At 30.2% G+C, this 22212-nt stretch overlaps 11 protein-coding genes across 11 annotated transcripts; 7 read left to right on the top strand and 4 right to left on the bottom strand. All coding sequences in view use genetic code 12, as the record gives it.

Annotated features, from left to right (window-relative positions):
* Positions 1-217: 217 nt before the first annotated feature.
* GCN2 (serine/threonine-protein kinase) lies at positions 218-5194 on the top strand (the record flags this gene model as incomplete). Its single annotated transcript, XM_051759261.1, has 1 exon — positions 218-5194. One exon carries the CDS (start codon positions 218-220, stop codon positions 5192-5194), a length of 4977 nt encoding a protein of 1658 aa, XP_051612926.1.
* A 51-nt stretch (positions 5195-5245) lies between these two features.
* Positions 5246-7033, bottom strand: KGF55_004365 (uncharacterized protein; the record flags this gene model as incomplete). The annotated part of the gene is made up of 1 exon (XM_051759260.1): positions 5246-7033. The coding sequence occupies one exon, from the start codon at positions 7031-7033 to the stop codon at positions 5246-5248; it is 1788 nt and encodes a 595-aa protein (XP_051612925.1).
* A 937-nt stretch (positions 7034-7970) lies between these two features.
* Positions 7971-8768, top strand: PSF1 (DNA replication protein; the record flags this gene model as incomplete). Its single annotated transcript, XM_051759259.1, has 1 exon — positions 7971-8768. One exon carries the CDS (start codon positions 7971-7973, stop codon positions 8766-8768), a length of 798 nt encoding a protein of 265 aa, XP_051612924.1.
* Positions 8769-8802: 34 nt separating this feature from the next.
* Positions 8803-9417, bottom strand: MED11 (Med11p; the record flags this gene model as incomplete). Its single annotated transcript, XM_051759258.1, has 1 exon — positions 8803-9417. The coding sequence occupies one exon, from the start codon at positions 9415-9417 to the stop codon at positions 8803-8805; it is 615 nt and encodes a 204-aa protein (XP_051612923.1).
* A 106-nt stretch (positions 9418-9523) lies between these two features.
* Positions 9524-10780, top strand: KGF55_004362 (dihydrofolate synthase; the record flags this gene model as incomplete). Its single annotated transcript, XM_051759257.1, has 1 exon — positions 9524-10780. One exon carries the CDS (start codon positions 9524-9526, stop codon positions 10778-10780), a length of 1257 nt encoding a protein of 418 aa, XP_051612922.1.
* A 186-nt stretch (positions 10781-10966) lies between these two features.
* On the top strand, positions 10967-12673 carry KGF55_004361 (uncharacterized protein; the record flags this gene model as incomplete). The annotated part of the gene is made up of 1 exon (XM_051759256.1): positions 10967-12673. The coding sequence occupies one exon, from the start codon at positions 10967-10969 to the stop codon at positions 12671-12673; it is 1707 nt and encodes a 568-aa protein (XP_051612921.1).
* Positions 12674-12773: 100 nt separating this feature from the next.
* Positions 12774-13918, bottom strand: ASC1 (40S ribosomal protein RACK1; the record flags this gene model as incomplete). The annotated part of the gene is made up of 2 exons (XM_051759255.1): positions 12774-13199; positions 13394-13918. 2 exons carry the CDS (start codon positions 13916-13918, stop codon positions 12774-12776), a joined length of 951 nt encoding a protein of 316 aa, XP_051612920.1.
* Positions 13919-14796: 878 nt separating this feature from the next.
* KGF55_004359 (uncharacterized protein) lies at positions 14797-16227 on the top strand (the record flags this gene model as incomplete). Its single annotated transcript, XM_051759254.1, has 1 exon — positions 14797-16227. One exon carries the CDS (start codon positions 14797-14799, stop codon positions 16225-16227), a length of 1431 nt encoding a protein of 476 aa, XP_051612919.1.
* A 442-nt stretch (positions 16228-16669) lies between these two features.
* Positions 16670-18793, top strand: KGF55_004358 (uncharacterized protein; the record flags this gene model as incomplete). The annotated part of the gene is made up of 1 exon (XM_051759253.1): positions 16670-18793. One exon carries the CDS (start codon positions 16670-16672, stop codon positions 18791-18793), a length of 2124 nt encoding a protein of 707 aa, XP_051612918.1.
* Positions 18794-19054: 261 nt separating this feature from the next.
* KGF55_004357 (uncharacterized protein) lies at positions 19055-19416 on the top strand (the record flags this gene model as incomplete). Its single annotated transcript, XM_051759252.1, has 2 exons — positions 19055-19098; positions 19173-19416. The coding sequence occupies 2 exons, from the start codon at positions 19055-19057 to the stop codon at positions 19414-19416; spliced, it is 288 nt and encodes a 95-aa protein (XP_051612917.1).
* A 256-nt stretch (positions 19417-19672) lies between these two features.
* KCH1 (Kch1p) lies at positions 19673-21649 on the bottom strand (the record flags this gene model as incomplete). Its single annotated transcript, XM_051759250.1, has 1 exon — positions 19673-21649. One exon carries the CDS (start codon positions 21647-21649, stop codon positions 19673-19675), a length of 1977 nt encoding a protein of 658 aa, XP_051612916.1.
* Positions 21650-22212: the final 563 nt, after the last annotated feature.

Raw genomic sequence — 22212 nt, 5'->3', positions numbered from 1 at the left:
TTTTATTTTTTCACACAAAATCGATAAACATTATCTATTTACATCAGATTTAAACAAGTAGACCAAAAAGAGTAACTTAAAAATTTTAATCATACATCACAGTCTTACATTTTATTAACGAGAATCATTACCCTTACGGTTATTATAGAAGTTATAAGACACACACACTGAGAGCTGGTACAAATTGAAAATTGAAACCAAGATCATCATCTAATATATGAAGGAAGAGTCAATTTCACTGGAATTAGAACATAGACAAGAAGATGAATTAAATAGTATTGAATCAATTTACGGTGATATATTCAAAAATATAACTCCCAAGGATCTAATATGGAATAGAAAGCCACCTCCTCATTTTCAAGTAAACTTATCATCACATGAAGTACCTGATAATCCTGAAGTATCAATTGTATTGGATATAGAGTTTACTCCAACATACCCATTAAGCTCTCCAAAAGTCAAGTTTTTGAATCCGAATAATTTGTTGAAGGCTCATGTTGCCAAATTAAAATCAAAGGTCGATGAATTAATAAAAGAATATAAAGAAGAAGAAGTATCATTTACCATTATCTCCGAACTGAAGTTCATATTAGATGAGATCCAATCAACGACAGGAAAAGTTTTATCATTAGAGGAAGAGAGGGAACAAAGATTGAAAAATGAAAGAAAAGCATTAGAAGAAAAAGAAGCAAGGCAACAAAGAGATAAGGAATTGTCAACTAAAAAAAGAAGCAAAGAATTGAATGAACAAATCCAGAAAATCAAAAAAGAGCTAGTAGAAGAATCAGATGACGAAGATGATATTGAGGATATAGTTCCGTTACCGGTTGATCAACAAAATTATTTTGTGTTTGAGAATGAAATGGAGGATTCTTTACCCAATAGCAGAGTCAAGTTCAAGTTCAGAGCAGTTTCTGGCTTTATCAAATATACTAAAAAGGGAACATTTAGTTCAATTGGTAGACAAATGATAGTGAAGCCTTTTGTTACGAAAGAGATCCAACAATTAGCAGATAGACAAGGGCTTGAGTTGACTTACCTACTAACGGAGATTGATTTGACCAATTTACACTGGCAAAAAGATAAAGGTAAACACGAAATTCAAGATCTTGAAAAAGAACTTCAAAATTGTTTAAAGTTGAAGGATCCTCATATTTTAAAGCTTATAGGTTTTCAAATTGATAAAGTGCAAGGCTGGAAAGTACGACTATTGAACGAATTTTCATTTGTTGCTGAGTCGTTGAATGATATGATACCTTCAAAAGGTGGCGTGAGTTTACCTTTGACTAGGAAATGGTTGATGGATTTGATACCCGTTATAGAGCAATTGCATAACTCAGGAATCATACACAAACTGATCAGTTCACTTACCGTCGTAATTTTTGATGACGTAACCATTGTTGACAATAGTGCTTATTCGGAATCAAATAGTTCTGCTTTGAATGACTTTAAAATCATCAAATTATGTCACCCATCTTACGGTTATAAATTGAACCATATGATTGAAACTTATCCAAATGAAGGTCTGAGCAAATTTTTGAAAGATAAATTTCAGTTACCAGAGTCATGGAAGGCTCCAGAAATTAAAAATACTGGCATGTACAATCCTAAAACAGATGTTTGGGATTTGGGAGTGTTACTCTTGAAATTATTCATGGGCAAAGACACTTTAATCAAAGACTTTCCAACACCAGATGATTTTCATAAAAATTTCGTTGAGAAAATGAAGCTCCAGAATGAAGAATACGCTGAGCTGGTATATGACCTTTTACTGAAATTATTGCAGCTGAAATCCTCCAAAAGACCAACGTTGATGGAATTGAATGCGATAAAGTTTTTACGTGATGGACCTGTCCTAAAGCAAAATCCTTCTTTGCATTACCTTAATAAATTTCCAAGATCGCCCACAATGAAAACGCGACGAAAACTTTCAAATGAATTGAAAAATCAAGAAACCAATAGCTTGAACTCAGAGTCACAAAAACAAAAAAACAGTAGGTACAATAGAGATTTTGAAGAGATAGGTAGATTGGGTAAAGGCGGGTTTGGTGACGTGGTGAAATCTCGTAATAGAATGGAAGGAACTTTTTACGCTATTAAAAAAATCAAGCATCGAGCAAATAAATTGGATTCAATTTTGAGTGAAGTATTGTCCTTGGCGAGATTAAATCATCAATATATTGTACGCTATTACAGTACCTGGGTTGAGGAAGATGAGGAATTAGACAATAACAATAAGGACTCTGATTTGTCTTCTGTCGTTCCAACTGTGGATGAAGAGGCCATAGAAGCGGAAGAGAATGACACCTCCAATTTGCAACTTACAAGTTCTTCTTCCTACTTGCCTGCGTATAATAGCTCATTCCAAGTGGATTACATTTCAAGATCATTTGATCCAAATACTGAATTTGACGATGAATCATTTGGTAATAGATTTGAAGATGACGATGATGAAGATGGGTTTGTTTTTGCAAATTCAACTGACATAGACAATTCGAATGAAAAGGAGGAAAATGCCGATACAACGGCACTGTCATCAAGTAATGATATAGCTGTGGTGACACATTCACCTAAAAATAAACAAGTTTTATTTCCAAAATCTATACTTTACATTCAAATGGAGTTTTGTGAGAATAATACATTAATGAACTTGATTGAACAAGGCTTACCAGGAAATCCGAATGAGTATTGGAGACTATTTCGACAATTGTTGGAAGCCGTATCTTACATTCATCGAGAAGGATTTATTCATAGAGATTTGAAACCAATGAATATTTTCATAGATCGATCAAACAATATAAAAGTGGGAGATTTTGGGCTCGCTAAAAATTCACAATTCTTACCATCGATTCAACAAAAATTACAAATTGATAAAACTGCAAATAAAAATGGTGGTGGTGATTTGTCGACTGTTGTTGGAACTGCTTTGTATACTGCTCCGGAAGTAGCATCAGGTAGGTATGATGACAAGGTTGATATGTTTTCCTTAGGGGTGATTTTTTTCGAAATGTGTTATCCATTAGCTACCGGTATGGAAAGAGCAATGATTTTGAATAAGTTGAGACAACAAGTGTATCCCTCAAATTGGAAGAATTCATTAGAGAAAAATATTGTAGAACAATTGTTGAATCATAATCCAGAGGAAAGACCAAGTGCATCCGATCTATTACAAAGTAGCAACTTACCAATAGAGCATCAAGACCAAGTAATAAGAGAAGCATTAAAATCATTGGCTGATCCCGCATCGCCATGGCAACAACAAGTTAGAGAAACTTTATTCAATCAGCCATACTCGCTAGCAAAAGATCTACTATTTGACAGTGGAAATACGTACTCAGAATACCTGGCTGGTGATTATTTATTATTCAATAAAATTGTGCATGAACTAGTCGGAATTTTTCATAAACATGGAGCTGTTGAAAATATTAATACCAATTTAGTTCTACCAAAGATTCCAAATTTACAAAAAAATCAAGTTTATGAATTTTTGGATAAAAGTGGATCAGTCGTTACATTGCCTTATGATTTAATTTTACCGGTTGCTAGATTTCTTAGTAAAAACGAGGTGAATGTATCAAAATTTTTTCGACATGAATTTGTTTACAGACCAAATTTGAGAGGTGTTGGAATGCCAGAGAAATATAGTGCTATGAATTTTAATATCATTAGCTCTTTGGATAGTGATATTATAAATAATGATGCCGAATGTATTAAAATTGCTGATGAAATTTTACACATGATACCAGATCTACCAGTTCAGAAAGTAATATTAATCAATAGTCATGAAATTTTGAATTCTGTGGTTTCTTTTGCATTTGAAAACGTACCAATTGAGGATAAAAAGAAAATAGACGTCTTTCAAGTGCTATCTCAATTGGGTATTGATAAAACTAATAATGAGGTGAAAAAGATACTACGAGAAGACTTTCAAATACCACGAACTGTAATTGAAGATTTAATTGGGAATTTTAAATTTACTTGTTCCATACACGAAGCCAGGCACAAACTTCAAAAACTAATGATAGATTCACCACATTTGATAAAAGTTGAAAAGTCCTTTGCATATTTAATAAAAGTATTAGAGATACTCAAACAATTTCAAGTACAAAGTGAAATATTATTCAATCCATTGGTTAATTATGATAATCAGTATTATCGTCATGGGCTCATGTTCCAAGCTGTTCTAAAAAGCGAAAAATCTAAAAGACTTAATAGAATTATCACAGGCGGTAGATTTGATTCATTGATCAATTCATTTAGAGATATTTCAGTTACCACAACAAGTTCAAATTCATCAAAACAATATAACGCCGTGGGATTCACCTTAACAACGTCATTTTTATTCACATTAATGAAAAACATAATATCTAGAAAGATCCCAAATAAAATTGATTTACTTAGATGGAAAGGTAATCGATGTGATGTAATTGTAAGTTCCACGCAACAAGATAATATTGATATTTGTGGTTATGAAATACTTGGAAAATTATGGTCAAAGAACATTAGTGCAGATATTTTAAATGCTAGAACTCAAGATGAAATAATTCACCAAGCTCATTTGGATGGGGCGCAATTTGTTGTATTAATAAGACAATCTCAACAACTTGTTAATAAAAAGCATAGTAAAAAATCATCCATCTACAAACCACTTAAAATCAAATGCCTAAGGTCCGGGAAAGACGCAGATTTTGATAACTATGATGATTTGGTACAATTTTTATCCATCGAATTAGGTGAAGATGAAACAGTAGTTCAAGAATACGATGAAGATGAAATTGAAACTGAATACGATGAAACAAAGACAGAAGAAAGCACAAACTTGATAGAACTAAATCAAAAAGTTATTGTTGTTAATAATGAAGCACCAAGAGGTCGTAAAAATAATAAACGAGAAAGATGGGAAGTTGAAAACAAAGCAAAATCAATAGGTTCCAAAACTATACAAAGTTTAGCTCAAGGTCCAGTATTAACATTTGATTTAAGAGATGAAGTATTGGATATGATTAGTATAACTTCAATACATCAACAAGATGAGTGGATTAGAAAAGTTGTTTTCAGTTCTAATAATTTACCAAAATCTTTTGCAATGAATATTTTAAATAATTTAGTGAAAGAACTGTTAAAGGGTCATAAATGGTGTATTTTGGTTTCTTCAAGAACTCATTACACTACAATTGTTGATTTAAGACGATAATGCGAAGTAATAAGTCTTTTCTTACATACTATATAATACAAATAAGTGAAATTATATATTAGATCGGTCGATAATTTTCAATTTATCTTTATTTTTATTTTTCCAATCCCAATATTCTTCTAATCTTAATTTTCCATAATTTGAATAATTAAAATCAATATTTGATAATTCACTTTGAATCATTGCCCAAATACCCCAATAAAAACCAGGTAATCCATAAAACATTGAAATTTCATCTACAAGTTCTTCGATTTCTTGTTCCTCTTCTTTTTCACCGAAATTGATCGAATTATTTAAATAACTTTTACACCATTTAACAATGACTGGATTATTTATAGATGGTTCGGGAATGGCGGTTCTATCACAATCAAAACCTTGCCATTCTGCGAAATGATTAGCAATATCAAACGCTCGTGGTGCTGGTAGCATATATTCATAATCAATAAATTTGACGGGATTTGACTCTATCGACGGTAAATTTTGGTAATCTTCTAACTTATCTGGAATAATGACGTTACCTGATAGCAAGTCACAATGACTAGATACTATAGGTGATTTTACTGATTCTAATGTCAGTTTTAACCAATTAAACTCATTTTTAATAACTTCAATTAAATTATTTTCATTAACTTCAACTCCGGGTAAATTTGATCTGAACGAATCTATCAAATCCGGGTTTATAGGAACAATCTCAATCCAATCATTAATCAATTCCCAAATGTTAGATATAAATCTTTTTTTCTTACTTGGTTTCTTTTTACTGAAGGAATTTCTTCTTTTGTTAAGTTTCAATGCTCGAATTTTATCAACACCTTCTTCTATTAGTTTATAGTTAAGTGATTTATGCCAATTACCTAATTGCTGAGCTATTAACGGGTATATGTTTGAATCACTAAGCTCTTCTGGTTTTAATGAATGACCTGACAAGAACCCATAAACTAAACCATTTTTAAATCTGGCAAATACTTGTGGTGCTAAATCTATTGAATTTAAAATTAAATGACTTATAAATTCACGATGTCTATCAATAATTAAATTTGTTCCATGACCATACACTCTAATTAATATAGTTTCATTGTCGTATTTACATGATAATAACATGTTGGTAATACCACCTGTGACTTGAGTAATTTTTAAGTTTGATGAATCTGTCCAATTGGGGAATACTTTCATTATTAAATTTTTTAGTTCTATAAATCCATTCTCAAGATTTTTTGATAGATTTATAACTAGTTTCGGGAAATATATGGAGGATGTTGAATTTTTATTCGAGTTTTCTGTTAAAGATGGAGATGATGAATTTGATAGGTTTGCTGATGAATCAAAAGTTGTGTTATTGTTTCCCGCTGGTAATTCGAGGGTATTACCATTTGAATAGGTTCCACTTGAGTTAATTGTTGAAGTATTATTATTATTGTTTGTGTCTGTTTCAACATCAGATACAGAGGGATTGTTCAACGAATATAGAAAATTCTTGTTTTTCAAATATAATTTATCTGGTAAATAATCGGAATCATCTTTCACGATGGATATTTTCTTGAAAGTATCAGCTATATTGTTTCTTATGTCCTCATCTTCTTCTGATTCGTCCTCAATTGGTTCAAAATAAACTTTTTGATTTGATATAAAACAATATGCCGCAGGTAAAAAGAAGTTTTCATCAGTGTGATTATGATTATTGTTAACATTATCCGACTCTAGATTATTTAGTGAGGGTTGAAGTGGCTGCGATTGTGATTGTTGTTGATTTGTTATAGTAGAATCCAAGGAATAACTAATAGAATTAGTCGGTGATAAATTATCCTGTGATAAAGGTGAATTTTCAGATGTAAATGCCATTATATGCTATGAAATAAAAACAAGAAGAATTGAAAAGAAGTTAAACTTGAAAATAAGGATCAACTTTATTAACCAAATATCCGAAAAATATGCTTAAACAAGTATTATGATAATTAAAATTGTGGAGAAGAATGGAATGGATGTAAGGGAAATGAAATATCTGAATTTGGAAAACGTCAGTAGTATTTTGAATTTATGCTTGTTCTTTTGAATAGATAAAACCAGTGTTATGAAATGTTGCTTGTCCAATGAAGTATGACTAAATGTTTTGTTGAATTGATTAATGAAATATTAAACTCTTTATCATGAATAGTAATTAACACTTAACCAAAATTTTAACTTTTTCTTTGTTGTCGTAAAAATTAGGAGCAAAAAAAAAATAAATTAATTAGCCTAATTAAAGATTCATCAACAAAGTAACTTGCGAAGTCTCTATATTCAGGATAAATTTATAAAGGTTATCAATGTAATTACTGCAATTATCAGGAAGAACAGCAGTAAATCGATTGACAAAAAAGTTTGCATTGGCTCTTGAGTGGAATTATAATTATCTGAGAAAACGATTTGTCGTGTATTCATTGTATGAAAAGGCACGCTGATTCAAAGTATCTCTGTTTCTCCCATAGAATCATCAATCTTACTTTACTTATTCCAATGTTCCTGATTTTTGCATATTAGCCTAAGTGATTGTTGATAAGCAAAAGTTTACCAATTTTAATGTCGCATGTTTGGTGTTCTAAAACAGGCTTCATGTCATTACACAAATAGCGTAAAAATTCCTATTGAGATCGCGTGTAAATATATAACATGATTTTGTAACTATGATAAACAATACATCACGAAGTAATTTGTTCATAATTTAATCTACAATTACTTTGATTCCTAGATTTAGCGAGTTATAAAAACTCAGAAATTGTAATAATTTGGAATTATCAAAATGTATGGAGACCAGGCGAATAAGTTGATATTAGAAGCAAAAAGATTCTCAAATTTACCAAGCATTCCTATTTATCAGGCTGATATAGTACAAAATATAATAAAAGAAGTAAATGATTTGAATAAAGACGCAGAATATTTATCCATTATCAGAGACAACTTACAAATAGAAAGAGAAGATCGAGCAGCCGGTGGTGGAGAAATAGCAGAAGAGCATGTAGAAGAAGATTATAAGATAAACCAATGTCAAAATTTTGTAACTCATTTATCAATGAGGAGGAATAAAAGGTGTTTATTAGCTTATGAAAAATTGAGGAGTGACAAATTGATCGAATTCAGTTGGTTGAATATTGATCCAACTGAATCTATTTCAGGAAGCAATGTGATGAATGAAGACACGAACACAAATACGCAAAATAATAACTCAAATCTTCAATCCACAGATTCATCCAACAATAATAATAACCTAAAACCAAAGTATCAACCACAGCAACAAAAACTAATACCGAATTATACAACTCAATTAGATCTTAATAATTTGAATCATTATGAACAAGACTTTTACAAGAATTATTCAAATTTAATAACAACTTATAAGTCTAAATTTGGTGAATATTTGGACTTAACTGGTGATTTGAAACCACCTACTGAAATATTTATTGATGTCAGATGTTTGAAAGATGGAGGTGATGTAACTACTGAATATGGATCATTCAACTTAATAAAAGATTCTCAATTTTATGTGAGGAGAAGTGATGTAGAAAGATTGATCCAACAAGGTTATCTTGAAGAGATATAGGTATTGTAGTAGTAAAATCTTGTGTACTCAAAAGTTAAAATAAATCCTCCATATCGTCATCTTCGTCGTCATTATTTTTGATATCTTCGTCAATCGTTATTATATCATTATCATTAATTGGTGTTGTCGTAGGTTCATCTTCTACTGTTATGGCTTCTTTCTCATTCACTTCTGGTTTCACTCTAGGTTCTTCCTTCTCTTCCTTAATAATGGGCTGTATGTTGTTCCCCAATTTACCAGTATCTTCTGACTCATTTTCCATTTTTACATCATCACTAGAACGACTGTCACCAAGTAAACTTTTTAACTCATTTATTTCGGAATCCAACTTCTTCTTTCCTAATTTTCCATTTTTTTGATCAACATTAATAGGCAAAATCATAATTTGATCTTTATTATTGTCAAAACATCCAATATTTTCATCCATAATTTTAACTTCTTTTCTTAAATCAATGGCTACGTTACTTAAAGTTTGAAAAATTTTACTTGTATTTTCTATGAATTTATTTTCATCTTTGTTGTTTGTTGAATAATTTTCGAATAAATTGGAAAAATTCTGTATTAGATTAACCACTTTATGATCTATGCTCGAAAGAGAATTTAATCTTTCTTGTATATATGACTGATTCGAATCTTCATTTGTTTTCATCTCATCAAATGTAATGAATAATGTATGTATGTATGTATGATAAAGTTGATCAAATTGAAATCTGATTTTTCCCCGTAAATTTAAACTCTAGCGATAGCACATTAAGATGCCTATAGATCTAGGCTTATCACGAATAGCAAAACTACTATCTCATTTGAACAATCCTCATCTTAAATATAAGTCAATTCATTTAGCTGGCACAAATGGAAAAGGATCAACTTTAGCTTATATTTCTTCAATATTAACTCAAACTCATAAGATAAAAAATGGTAAATTTACATCACCTCATTTAATAGAATTAAATGATTGTATCACTATAAACAATAAGATTTACCCTCGAACGAAATTTGACGACGTCAATAAGGACGTGTTGCAGATTGATGAAGAATTGAAATTGAGATGTACAGAATTTGAAATATTGGCAGCTACTGCATTCAAAATATTTGAAATTGAAAAAGTAGAATTAGCATTAATTGAAGTAGGTGTGGGTGGAAGATTAGATGCTACTAATGTTTTGGAACCATATAATTCAAAAGAAAACGGAGGTGTTGTGGCAACTGGAATTACCAAAATAGGAATGGATCATGAAAAATTATTGGGCGATTCAATTCAACTAATAGCGAAAGAAAAAGCAGGTATTGTCAAACCCAATATACCGTGCTTTATTGACTCACTGAATGATACAAAAGTGATTGATGTAATAAAGGAAGCATGTGAATCTAACTCGTCTAATGCAATTATAGTTAAACCCAGTGAAGAAAGTGAAGAATTTATAAAATTAAGCCCATTGAAAGGTCAATACCAAGTACATAATCTATCACTCGCATTAGCGTTAGTGGAATACGTAAATAGAACTTACTATAATAATCAAATCACAAAAGAAATAATAAATGAAGGTATACAACGAACAAACTGGCCAGGAAGATTGCAATATATCACAATACCTCAAACTTCGAGAAAAATTCTACTAGATGGAGCACATAATGAAAGTGCAGCAATTGAATTAGGTAAATTTTTGAAGCAAACTTATCCAAATGAACCTAAAATATTTATAATCGGTGTAACAAAGGGCAAGAATTTGAACTCGATATTAAAACATCTTGTTTCTCCAAATGATATAATCATACCAAGTCTGTTTAATCAACCTGAACAAATGCCATGGATTACTTCTGAACTGATTTCCAAAATCGAAAAATCTTGTCACGACTTGGGTAGTACCAGTGAAATTGTATCTGAAAATGCTTATATTGAGGATGTTTTTAATCATTTAAAAAATAATGAGAAACTCAAAGATCAACCGATCATAATTTGTGGTAGCTTGTACTTATGTGGGGATGTTTTACGCTATGTCAGGGATAAGTAGTTCGATTAGATATTTTGTAGAATGGATTTTGAAAGTAATTTACGATCTCGTATATGTGAATAGCTTTGTGTAATATTAATGGATAATGGAGATGTTGGTAGCTTTAAAAACATGACGCGTCTTGATTTACTAATTCTTCAATCTGTTAAGGAGTTGACGTTGAGAAGTCTTCAAACTTAATTAATCATGGCTTTATCAGAATTTGAAAAGAAAAGGCAGGAGAATATTCAAAGGAACAAAGAACTTTTGCAAAAGTTAAATCTTGACTCGCTATCAAACAATATATCAAAAGAAATCGAAAGATCATCACCATCACCACAACCTACAACAAAAAAACGAAAATTAGTGACTAAAAAGGAACCTAAAGAAAAAAATATACCAACAAGAAGATCAAGTAGATTAAGAGGTATCCAGTTAGAAAATGAGAATCCTGAAGAATTTGAGAAGCAAAGGGAGGAAAATGAAGCAAAGGAACGTGAAAAAAGAGAACTTGAAACTTTAAAGAGAACTAAATTATTTGGAGATTTTAAATTGATTGACTTAATAACTGATAAACAGAAGGGTGGGATGTTGTTTGAAAATAAAATAAGACCTCAAATGAAAGCAAAGGCTGAAGGTGAAGAAATAGAGACAGATGAGAAAATGTTGGAAAAAGAAAATGAAGTTTTGAAATTAATTCAATCATTAGGTAATAAATATTCTGCTGGTGACTTTTATGAGCAAATAACAAAAAATGAAAAATTAGCACTGAATCAAGATAAAGATGTTGAAAGTAAAAGAAAGGAATTTAGTTCCAAAAAAATTTATTCCAAATTTGATCCATTGGATATAAAACTAACTCATAACAGGATAACATCAATTGTGTTTCATCCATCAACTACGGAAAGAATAGTAGCTGCCGGTGATACAAATGGTAATCTAGGTATTTGGATTCCTGATTCAAGTGATGAAGATAATCCTACAATTTCAATCTTAAAACCTCACGGAGGAAATATTTCGAAATTATTAACACCACCAAATCAATTACAAAAGATTTTCAGTTCGTCATATGATGGAAGTATAAGATCATTAGATTTAAACAAATTATCAAGTGAAGAAGTTTTTTCCTTAAATGATTCTAGTCTAGGAGGTATAAGTGATATCAATATTGTTCGTGAAAACCCTAATTTGCTATACATGACTACACTAGATGGGTTATTTTATAATTATGATATGAGAACTAAACCGAGTGGAAGAAACAAGACTTTGTTAAGATTAGCTGATAAAAAAATTGGTGGTTTTGCAATAAATCCAAATAATTGGTATCAAATAGCAACAGCATCATTAGATAGAACTATGAGATTATGGGATTTAAGAAATATTTCAAAACTGGAGTATTCAGAATATGAAGATCAAAAGTCTCCTCATATGTATGGTAATTTCACCTCAAAATTATCTGTTTCTTGTGTTGATTGGAATATAAATAATCATATTGTATGCAATGGTTATGCTGATTATATCGATCTTTTTAATTTTAATGATTCTAATCCTGAAATTACAAAATGGAATGATAAGTATATGCCAGGAAATGTTAAAAATAAAAATCAAAAAGATGATAATGTAATAACATTACCAGATAATTTGGTTCCATTCAATAGAATAAAACACAATTGTCAAAGTGGAAGATGGGTTTCAATTATAAAATCAAAATGGCAAGAAAACCCTGCTGATGGAGTTCAGAAATTTATTATCGCGAATATGAGTAGAAAAATGGATATTTACGATGAAAAAGGTAATATATTAGCTCACTTAACTAATGGATTAGGTGCTGTTCCTGCTGTTTGTACTTTGCATCCTACTCAAAATTGGGCAGTAGGAGGAAGTGCAAGTGGTAAGATATATTTAATAGAGTGAGATTGCTTGTATAATTATAATAAATGTCAAAAGTTTAAACTATTTTATATTGTACAGAATTATATTGAATTTACACAACAAACCATCAACTCCAAACTTCCTAAGCGGATGGAGTCATAACTTGCCAAACTCTAATGACATTATCAGTGTAACCTGCAAATAAGTTTTGACCATCAGCAGACCAAGCTAATGAAATAGCTTCTGGGTCTTTAGCATTAGCACCAATAGCAAATTCTGGTTTTAATTCATCTAATAATGATCTTTCTTGTAATTTGAAGATTTTGATTCCAGATGTAGTGGCAGCAGCTAACCAGTATCTGTTTGGTGAGAAAGCTAATGCTGAAACTTCAGCTTTAGCATCTAAAGTGTATAAGGTTTTGTTTGAGTTTAAGTCCCATAAGATGATAACACCATCTTTACCAGCTGAAGCACATAATGATCCATCTGGTGATAAAGTGATACATGAAATATATCCAGTGTGACCAATGAAATCAGCATTAGTTGAGTAATCAGTTAAATCCCATGACTAAAAAAAAAATTTTAGTTAGTATTTTTTATTCTTTGAAAAATTAATATATTGAAATTTCAATCAGAGATCTTGGTGATAAAAATTATGTCTCATTCGAAGCCAATGCAACGTCTGAAGTAGCAAATAAAATCAATCATCATAAAAATTTCTCCAAATTTTGGTAGTAGAGTAAAAAGTAAAAAAAAACATACTTTAACGGTTTTATCCCATGAAGCTGAGATAACTGATGAGTTGTTACCTGATGGTGAAATTCTAACAGCTGATACCCAATCGTTGTGACCGGTTAAAGTAGCCATACATTCACCAATGGTGTTCCAAACTTTAACAGTTTTATCTCTTGAAGCAGAAACAATTTGTCTTGAGTTTTTAGCAATTGAAACTGATAAAACATCTCCTTTATGACCAACGAATCTGGTGGTTTCACCTGATTCTAAATCCCATAATCTTAAAGTTTTATCCCATGAAGCTGATAAAGCATAAGCACCATCAGTTGAGATGGTAACATCTTGAACAATATGTGAATGACCAGTGAATGATTTTTTTGGAATACCATATTGATTATCTTCACCTCCAGTTAATTTCCATTTAATTAAAGTTTTATCCCTTGATCCTGATAATAATAAATCTGGATGGACTGGAGTAGTGGCTAATGAAGTAACCCAACCATTGTGACCTTCTAAGGTTCCTCTTAAAACTAAAACTTCTTGATCAGACATTATATACTATGCAATTGATAAGTTTTGAATGAAAATTATATAAATTCTGAAGCTTGAAAAATATGAAAAATTTTTGTTTCATCCTTAATTACTGCAAAAAAAAAAAAAAAAAGTACAAGTGGTAGCCAAGTAATAAAGTAGTGCACCTGACAAGTTTTGATCTTAGTTCAAATAATTTACGCTTCAAAGCGTAAATTTCAGAACATCTAATCAGTTAGTAGTGACGTTAAAGCTTGAACTTGTTATGAATAAACAGTCATTATGAATCAACATCTGAGAGCTAGAACTCACTAATTACAAGCCACTCTTGTTTGTCACTGACGTCTAGTCCCTGTAATAACAGGTTTGAATCAGACTCAAACTCTTCAGTCTCATTCTTGGATAATTATAAATATAATGTATTACATAAAGTTTACACTGACAAGAATTGGCTGCAAAAAAATTGAAACTTCATAACCACCAAATTTGGCGCATTTATTAGCCACGAGCTAATTGAATGTTTGATACAACTCGATGAATAGTATTTTGATGCTACAGGTTTAACAATTGATATTTTAGGAAAGTTGGTTATACTCCTATATTTGAAAGTAGTTGGGACTATTGCTACCAAGTTTGGGTGTAATACTTACGGAGTTTAAACTCGAAATAGAAGTATTATTCTACGAGGTAACTATCATTAATAGATCTACTTACATATAAAAACAAACAAGAACACGTATTACAATCAAAATTTACCGTCAACGGCAGTAATACGTCGAGTCTTTTAATAATTAATTTTATGAAATAATTAGTTCTAGTCAATTCTGAATTAAATGAAGTATCATTTAGTGTAATTGGGTTGTTGTCAGAAACTAATCCATTTCTCATATATAATATAAATGCCAAACATAACGATACTATCTGGAGGAACAGCCACCAACGAATTAACTCCAATATTTACAAATTTATCAAATAGTAATTCCACATCATACATAATTCCAATATCAGATAATGGAGGATCAACAGCAGAAATTATAAGAGTAATTGGAGGACCAGCCATCGGAGATATTAGATCACGGTTAACAAGATTAATACCATTACATCAAGAACATATTAAAGAATTGTTAAGCTTTAGACTATCACTGGACCCCATAATCGCAAAGCAACAATGGAATTCTATAGTTGAAGGAACTTCTGAATTATGGAATAAAATAAATTCAAGTACTAAAGAAATTTTTAGAAGTTTTTTTGTTCATTTACATGTTGAATTATTAAAAAGATCAAGAATTAATTTATCTACTAAAAGACAATTTCGATATGAATTAGCAAATGTAGGGAATTTATTTTTAACTGGTGCAAGATTATTCATTGGCTCCTTAGATTCAGCTATAGAATTATTTTGTAAATTAACTGATATAAATTCAAATATTCAAGTATTACCATGTATAAACACAAATTTCACATATCATATAAGTGCATTACTACAAAACGGATTGATTATTACCGGTCAATCACAAATATCACATCCTTCAGAAAGTCCAATTGATAATCATCCTCCACCTATTGATAAAACTCGTCCACCTACTCCCAATGATGATCTTTCAAGAACTAATTATTTTATGGATTCAGATGTAAATAATATTATTATTAATGAAGTTGAAATGAGTAAATTACATAATAGTCAAAGTTCAGAATCTTTATCGAGTACTCCCATCTCAGATGATTCAGATGAAGAAGAATCAAGTAATGCTCCACAATACATTCATCCAGAATTGAAAAAATCTCAACTACATTTTAATAAATCAGAAAATATAGAACCTTTATTATCACCAATTAAAAGAATATTTTATATATCACCTTACGGAGAAGAAATATGTCCCACTGCTAACTCAAGAGTAATTTCAACAATCACAAATACAGATACATTAATATATTCAATTGGTTCATTGATGACTAGTATAGTTCCAATTTTAGTATTAAGAGGAATAGGAAAAGCAATAACAACAAGTTTAAAATGTAAAAATAAATTACTTTTATTAAATGGATGTTTAGATCGAGAAACATTTGGAATGACTGCATATGATTTTATAAAAGTTATAATTGAATCTACTGAATATTCTTTAAAAAATCAACATGATAATCATGATCATAAGGAATTAAAATGGGATAAAGTTATTACTCATTTAATTTACATGAAAGATCCAAAAATTGAAATTGATTTTGAACTTCTTGAAGCACAAGGTATTAAATGTATTGAAATTAAAAGAGCTGAATTGGGTGATTGTTTCGACTTGCAAGATTTGGAGAAACAATTAAGCAAAATCATATAATGAGAGTAGGTAGTGGCTATATATTTGTATGGGATCAATGAACGAAGTATTTGATGAAACCAGCGTTTTTTCCGTTCTTTTTGTTTTATTTGAAACTTTCTTCTAGGTGAATATTCCACAGCCTAGAGTTTTTTTAATGCTGTTGATGATGTGAAATTTAATTTTGTTTAATTTTGAGCCTGGATTGAACCAACTCATATACGAAAGAAAAACTAACGAAAAATGATGTGATAACTCGTGGTTAATTTAGAACCAGACAGATGTAGGCATCTTGCTTGACCAAATTTCAAATTTAGACGATAAAGATATGAAACGTCATATGGTAGCTGGTCGAAAATCACGTCCAAAATATAATTTTTTAAAATAAATGGCAACCAAATTTTAATTCCACATTACATTTTCTTTTACTACTAATCTTCAAACCAACTTTCCCATCACAACAATGAAAATATTTCTCCAACTACCGGAGGAACTCTTGTTCCTAATCATCAAATATATCAATGATAGATCAAAAATTGAACAATTAATTGAAATTCCAGCTTTACAACAATACGCTATAAAAGAAAGGTATTCCAAATTCAAACTAGATGAAACTAGCTATTCAACAAGAGATGGTTCGATTCAAACACTAAATGCATTGTTCAAACAATATGGTTTCAAACCTACAAGAATTATTGGGAACACAAAGGACATCCATAAATTGCTACATATTGAGGAAAAAAAAGGGAGTTCCAACATTATTAGACGAACCAGATCGCAAGTACAGAACTCGGGTTCAAAAAATGAATTAATTGATTATAGTCAAGTTGATTACGAAATTTTGTATTATCAAAGTAATATATCTAAGCTTGAGGATATTTGCAAAAATGCGAATTTAGTGCTGATAGATGTTTCGCAGAATTATTCATTATCAACAAATACTCATCCCATCAGAGAAAGAGAGTTTGCAAAACTTTTGGATATAATCAATGCTAGCAAACTAGAATCCTTATCTACTGTCTATCTGAATCAGTTCAAGGTTGTATTTTCAAATTCATTGAAAAAACTAAAACTTTCATTTAAAGGTGAAGAAATTGAACTTAATTTGAGTGAATTAGCTAATCTTGAATTGTTTTATTGCTATGGTCTTAACGGAGTCGGCTCATTGGATGATATTCAATTGCCCAAAACCATCAAAAATTTGGAGCTACGTTCATGTCGCATACAAGTTTTGGGAAATATGGAACAGTATTTTAATTTAAGGAAATTAACAGTAGACTATTGTGATGCACTTTTTCAACTCATGAAAAGTTCTTTTCCCAAAACATTGGAAGAAATGAAAATTGTAAACAGTATACTGAACGAAAAAGTTGCTGAATTATTTAGAGCTGTGAGTGAAGGAACAAACACTCGATTTGAAGACTCAGATTTTTCCGTTGACGGTAGACGCTTTTTGATTGGTCACTGCCTCAAACGACTTCCAAAGCTAAGACTGTTGTGGATTAAGGATGAATATGAAGCTCTTGAAGTTCGTGTTTTAAATTTAGAAGCTCTCAGTAGCTTAAGGTTGGAACAGATTAAGAATGTTGATTTAAAGGAAGTATTATCATCTTTGCCAAAAATCATGTTTAAAATTGAAATTGTAAAATGTACCATATCAAGCGTTGAAAGTGCTGTGTTTTATCCTGAGCTGAAGCACATTGTATTTTCAAACAACAACCTTAATAATATATTCAGATCAAATTTCAACAACTTAAAGAAATTGGAAAACTTAGAATTGAACTGCAACAAAATAAACAGTCCTACTGGGATGATTATGCTTGATCTGTGTGAACTTTTGAAATGTATTGATGAAGACTTCGAAACATCCACTGGTGTATCAAAGAAAAAGGTTGGTAAGAAGAGGAAAATCGAGGTTAAAGATACTGTGACTTTTGGTGCACCCAAATTAGAGCAATTGCAATTACTGAACAAAAATTGGTTTTGGGGAAGAAGAAGACAACATGGAAGTTCAAGGAAACACAAACTGCTTGTATCTCAAGTGTCATTGATTGAATGTACAAATTTGAAACAATTAAGTATTAGAGACACAGTCATAAGTGTAGTAGATCTCAACAAACTTCCAAACCTGTTGGTTTCCTTAAGCATCACTAACAACAAATTGAAGCTATTCAAAGGAGAATTTAGTAATTTGAGTAATTTGAGTGAATTAGATTTGAATGATAATGAAATTAATTATTCAATGCTAGCAAATCAAACTTTTCCACAAAGTTTGAAATCATTAGACTTATCAGAAAATGAAATTGAAGATTTGACTTGCTTGTATTTAGACAATTGTGTCAATTTACGAACTTTATTGTTAGTGAAAGTTACCGGCGTGGATGAGCCAGAAGGTGCAAACGAATTGAAGAAGTTATTCCTTAAAATAAATATAGATGCTGATACTAGTCGTGGATCATTGACTAACCGTAAATCAAAAATTATATTTAACATTGTGGATGGTGTTGATCTTCGTCAAGGAAGTTCAACTCTTGGTTCAGGATCAAAAAAAAGAAAAAGGGTCAACGATGATCCAGCCTACAGATGAGAATTAAGTAGATGAAATAGTAAGTAGGTTATTTCGAAATTAGCTATCCTTATCCAATCTTTTTAAAATTACTTATTCTTATTTAGTCTTTCATTTATCTCCCTAGCTCTTTAGTTCAAGAAGTTGCAAAAATTGGTAGCCAATATATTAACAAAGGTACAAAAAATGAAACAAAATCATACGAATTCTAAATTATAAAGATTACAACTAAATTAATACAACCGTTCACTAACAAACATCAAAAACCATATAATACAAAAAATGCGTGGATCATTAAGACTAATGGGAAAGATAGTAGGAGCACCGTACGTACCTCACAACATACTTCAATATCTTCATTCTTCAAATCTTTATACTAACTTTTTTCCCTTTATTCAAGAAAAGGACATGATCGTTATCGAGATCCAATAACTCATCAAATAACACCAGCATTATATAGAGTTAGACAACCGTTTTTTTGGAGAAATACTATTGGATTATTTGTAATTGGGGGAATTCCATTAGCTGTTTATTGGTATACTTTTTATAAGATGACAGAAGATGATTTTTCAGATATTCCTATTCCACCTATTAGTGATGAAGAATTAAGTAAATTACAACAACAATATGGTGAAAAGAAATAATTATATCTAACTTGGAGTGCTAGAGCTTGATTTGAAGTCTGGGTTCAAATTTTTATCTTAGATTTTATTCAAGGGAAGGAAACTCTTGAACATCAAAAAAACAAGGGTTAAGAGTTGGAAATGTTCATAAACTTGTAAATAGGTAACTAAAATGAAGTTACATGGGTATAATGAGAATAAAAAACTAAAGTTAATGCATAATTTATATTTATATGTAAAATCTATTCAAAATCTAATCTCAAACCAATGCAATTAATTAAAATCTTTGATTCTCAGAATCAAAGTATTTGGAAACACCTCTTACTGGGTACGGTACTGAATTATTTTGAACACTCAAATTGTTACCGTTGACATCTTTATTCGACTCATTGAACTCGTTGTCTAAATCGTAAGCGTCTAAAATCTCATCTTCATATCTACTTATTGGTGGTGAATTATTTATTTGATTTGATGTAGTTCTTGGAGGTTCTTGAAAAAATAATTCTTCTTCTTCATTAAATGGATTTGGAACTTTTCTTGATGGAATTGAATGATTTAGTACGTTATTTGTTTTTTGATAGTTTAATTCATCAGTGCATGATCTTTGTAAATTTTTAACATTTTTACTTTTATTGTTGTTATAATGAAATTGTTCAGTTGATGATTTGACTAATGGTTTTACCAGTGAACTATTGGTAAAATTATCCAATTCTAACTCCGGTAATTCAAAGGCTCCTTCATCAACTAAACTTTTATTTTGTAGTATGGGGTTTGATCTCGTATTGTAAGTATCTATTGTCGTTGGAGTATATGATCTTGACGGTTTACTTGGAAGTCTTGTTTTTGGATTTTTAATTAATGGATTGATTGACGATATTGTTTCTCCTGGTAAATTCTTGATCAATTGAGGATTATATCCTGTGTGCGAGTATTGATCTGGATTGTTCTGAAAGATATCCTGAACTTGATCTTGTGATTGAAATGCGTTTGAATTTGATGGATTTCGTTGGTCATTATTATGAAATTGCGACTGTATTGAATTTGAATTTGAAGGTTTTCTTAAGTCGTTCTTATTTGTTCTTGAATAATTCTTTTCTTGTAATTGACTTAATCTTCTATTAAATGGAACTTGATCTTTATTATTGCTTAAGGTAGAAAATACTTGTTCTTGTTGTTGTGTAAATTGTGGAATATGATCATAAGATGGCTTTTGATGTAACGAAGGTTGTGTTTCATTATTGTTTTGTAATAAATGAGTTTTTGAACTAGTTATATCATTCATTGGAATACTTTCATTAGAATCAGTTCTTGAATAATGGTATACTCTGGTATAATCTTTATAATCAGATGGATATTTATCTAATTGAATGATTTTATTAAATCTTTCTTCACTAACTATTCCTTCTTCAAGCATTTCTCTTTTTGATCTATGATGTTTCATTACAGCTTGAGATACTGATTCATTAATTAAATATGAACAATAACTTTTTAAAGTTCTATATTTACCTTCAACTAAAACACATTTCAAAGGAATATACATAATGATTCCAAATAAAAATTTGAAAAAGAAAATAGCATAAATGAAAACTGAAAGACACATAAAACTTAAAATTATTGAAAGATTCAAATTTGTTTTAGCAATTTCTTGAATATTCCCCAATATATCGTTATTTAATTCACCACCAGTGGCATAATATCTTAAAGTCAAGACATTGATAACTTGTCTTGGAGTATCAGCTATTAATATTTGTAAAGCATTTTCATAAATTTCATAATATGATAAAAAGCAGCAAACATCAAAGAATTTTCCTTCATCAATACTATTAAATAAACAAAAATAATTATAATTTTTAATTGAATAAATTTTTTTACAAATTGAACTTAGGTAGACTAATGCAATATTTTTTGATTTATAAATATGAATGGCCCAAATCCAATAATATATTAATAAAATGAATTGAAATATTATACATCCTGTGAAAATCCATTTAGCTATAGAATAAGCATAAGGTTTATAATCCCCAGTTCCCCATTTATGAAATACTAAAATATTTAAGCATGAATATATATCAATTGCTAATAAAATTAAAGATAAAAATATTATTATCCACATATAAAAATACCAAAATATTGTTGAGCAATTATAGTTATGGAAATCATTTATTTTGACCATGTTGAAAGTTGATAGATTTAAATCATATTTCTTTATAGCTCGATCAGCATCAAGATGATCTCTCAATTTCTGATCAGCCATTGTTTGTAATGAGGTGTTTGTTTATCTAGTAGTAGTATGATTGATTGTACATTTGATGGTGATGCTATAGTGAAGCTTTTGAAGTGAAAATAAGAAATGTTATAATGATAGGGTGTAATTTGCTAGTTTTAACTTGACATATGATATCTGCAATAAAAGTGAAACGAAAATGAATTGACAATTTTTGGTACCTTATTTTATAATTTCAATTTTGTGTCAAAAAAAATATTCAGTCGCGTTGTTAATTGTAAAAATTGTTTTAGTAGTAAGGCTGAAGCTATGACAAGTGAAGCCCCTTTGGATAATGTTGGATAAAAATCTTTAGAACAAGAGAGCATAAGTCAGCCAAAAATAATGATATAAAATGTTGCTAAATATGTACAATTCATATCATCTGATTAAGATTTTCTTAGATTTTTTATGTAAATCTTACAAAGTTGAAAATAGAAAATTTATGAAACATTTGCAGATCTGAAACAATAAATAATAATAGAAGTACTGTATATAGATATACATCATCATATGTATTAAGTCTAGACCTTTATGAATTGATTGATGAAGGG

This window comes from Candida pseudojiufengensis (genome assembly GCF_024610245.1).
Source record: "Candida pseudojiufengensis strain CBS 10847 chromosome Unknown scaffold14, whole genome shotgun sequence".
NCBI lineage: Eukaryota > Fungi > Ascomycota > Pichiomycetes > Serinales > Debaryomycetaceae > Lodderomyces > Lodderomyces pseudojiufengensis.
Note: the sequence above shows the minus strand (reverse complement) of the source record. Positions and strands in the feature narration are given on the sequence as shown.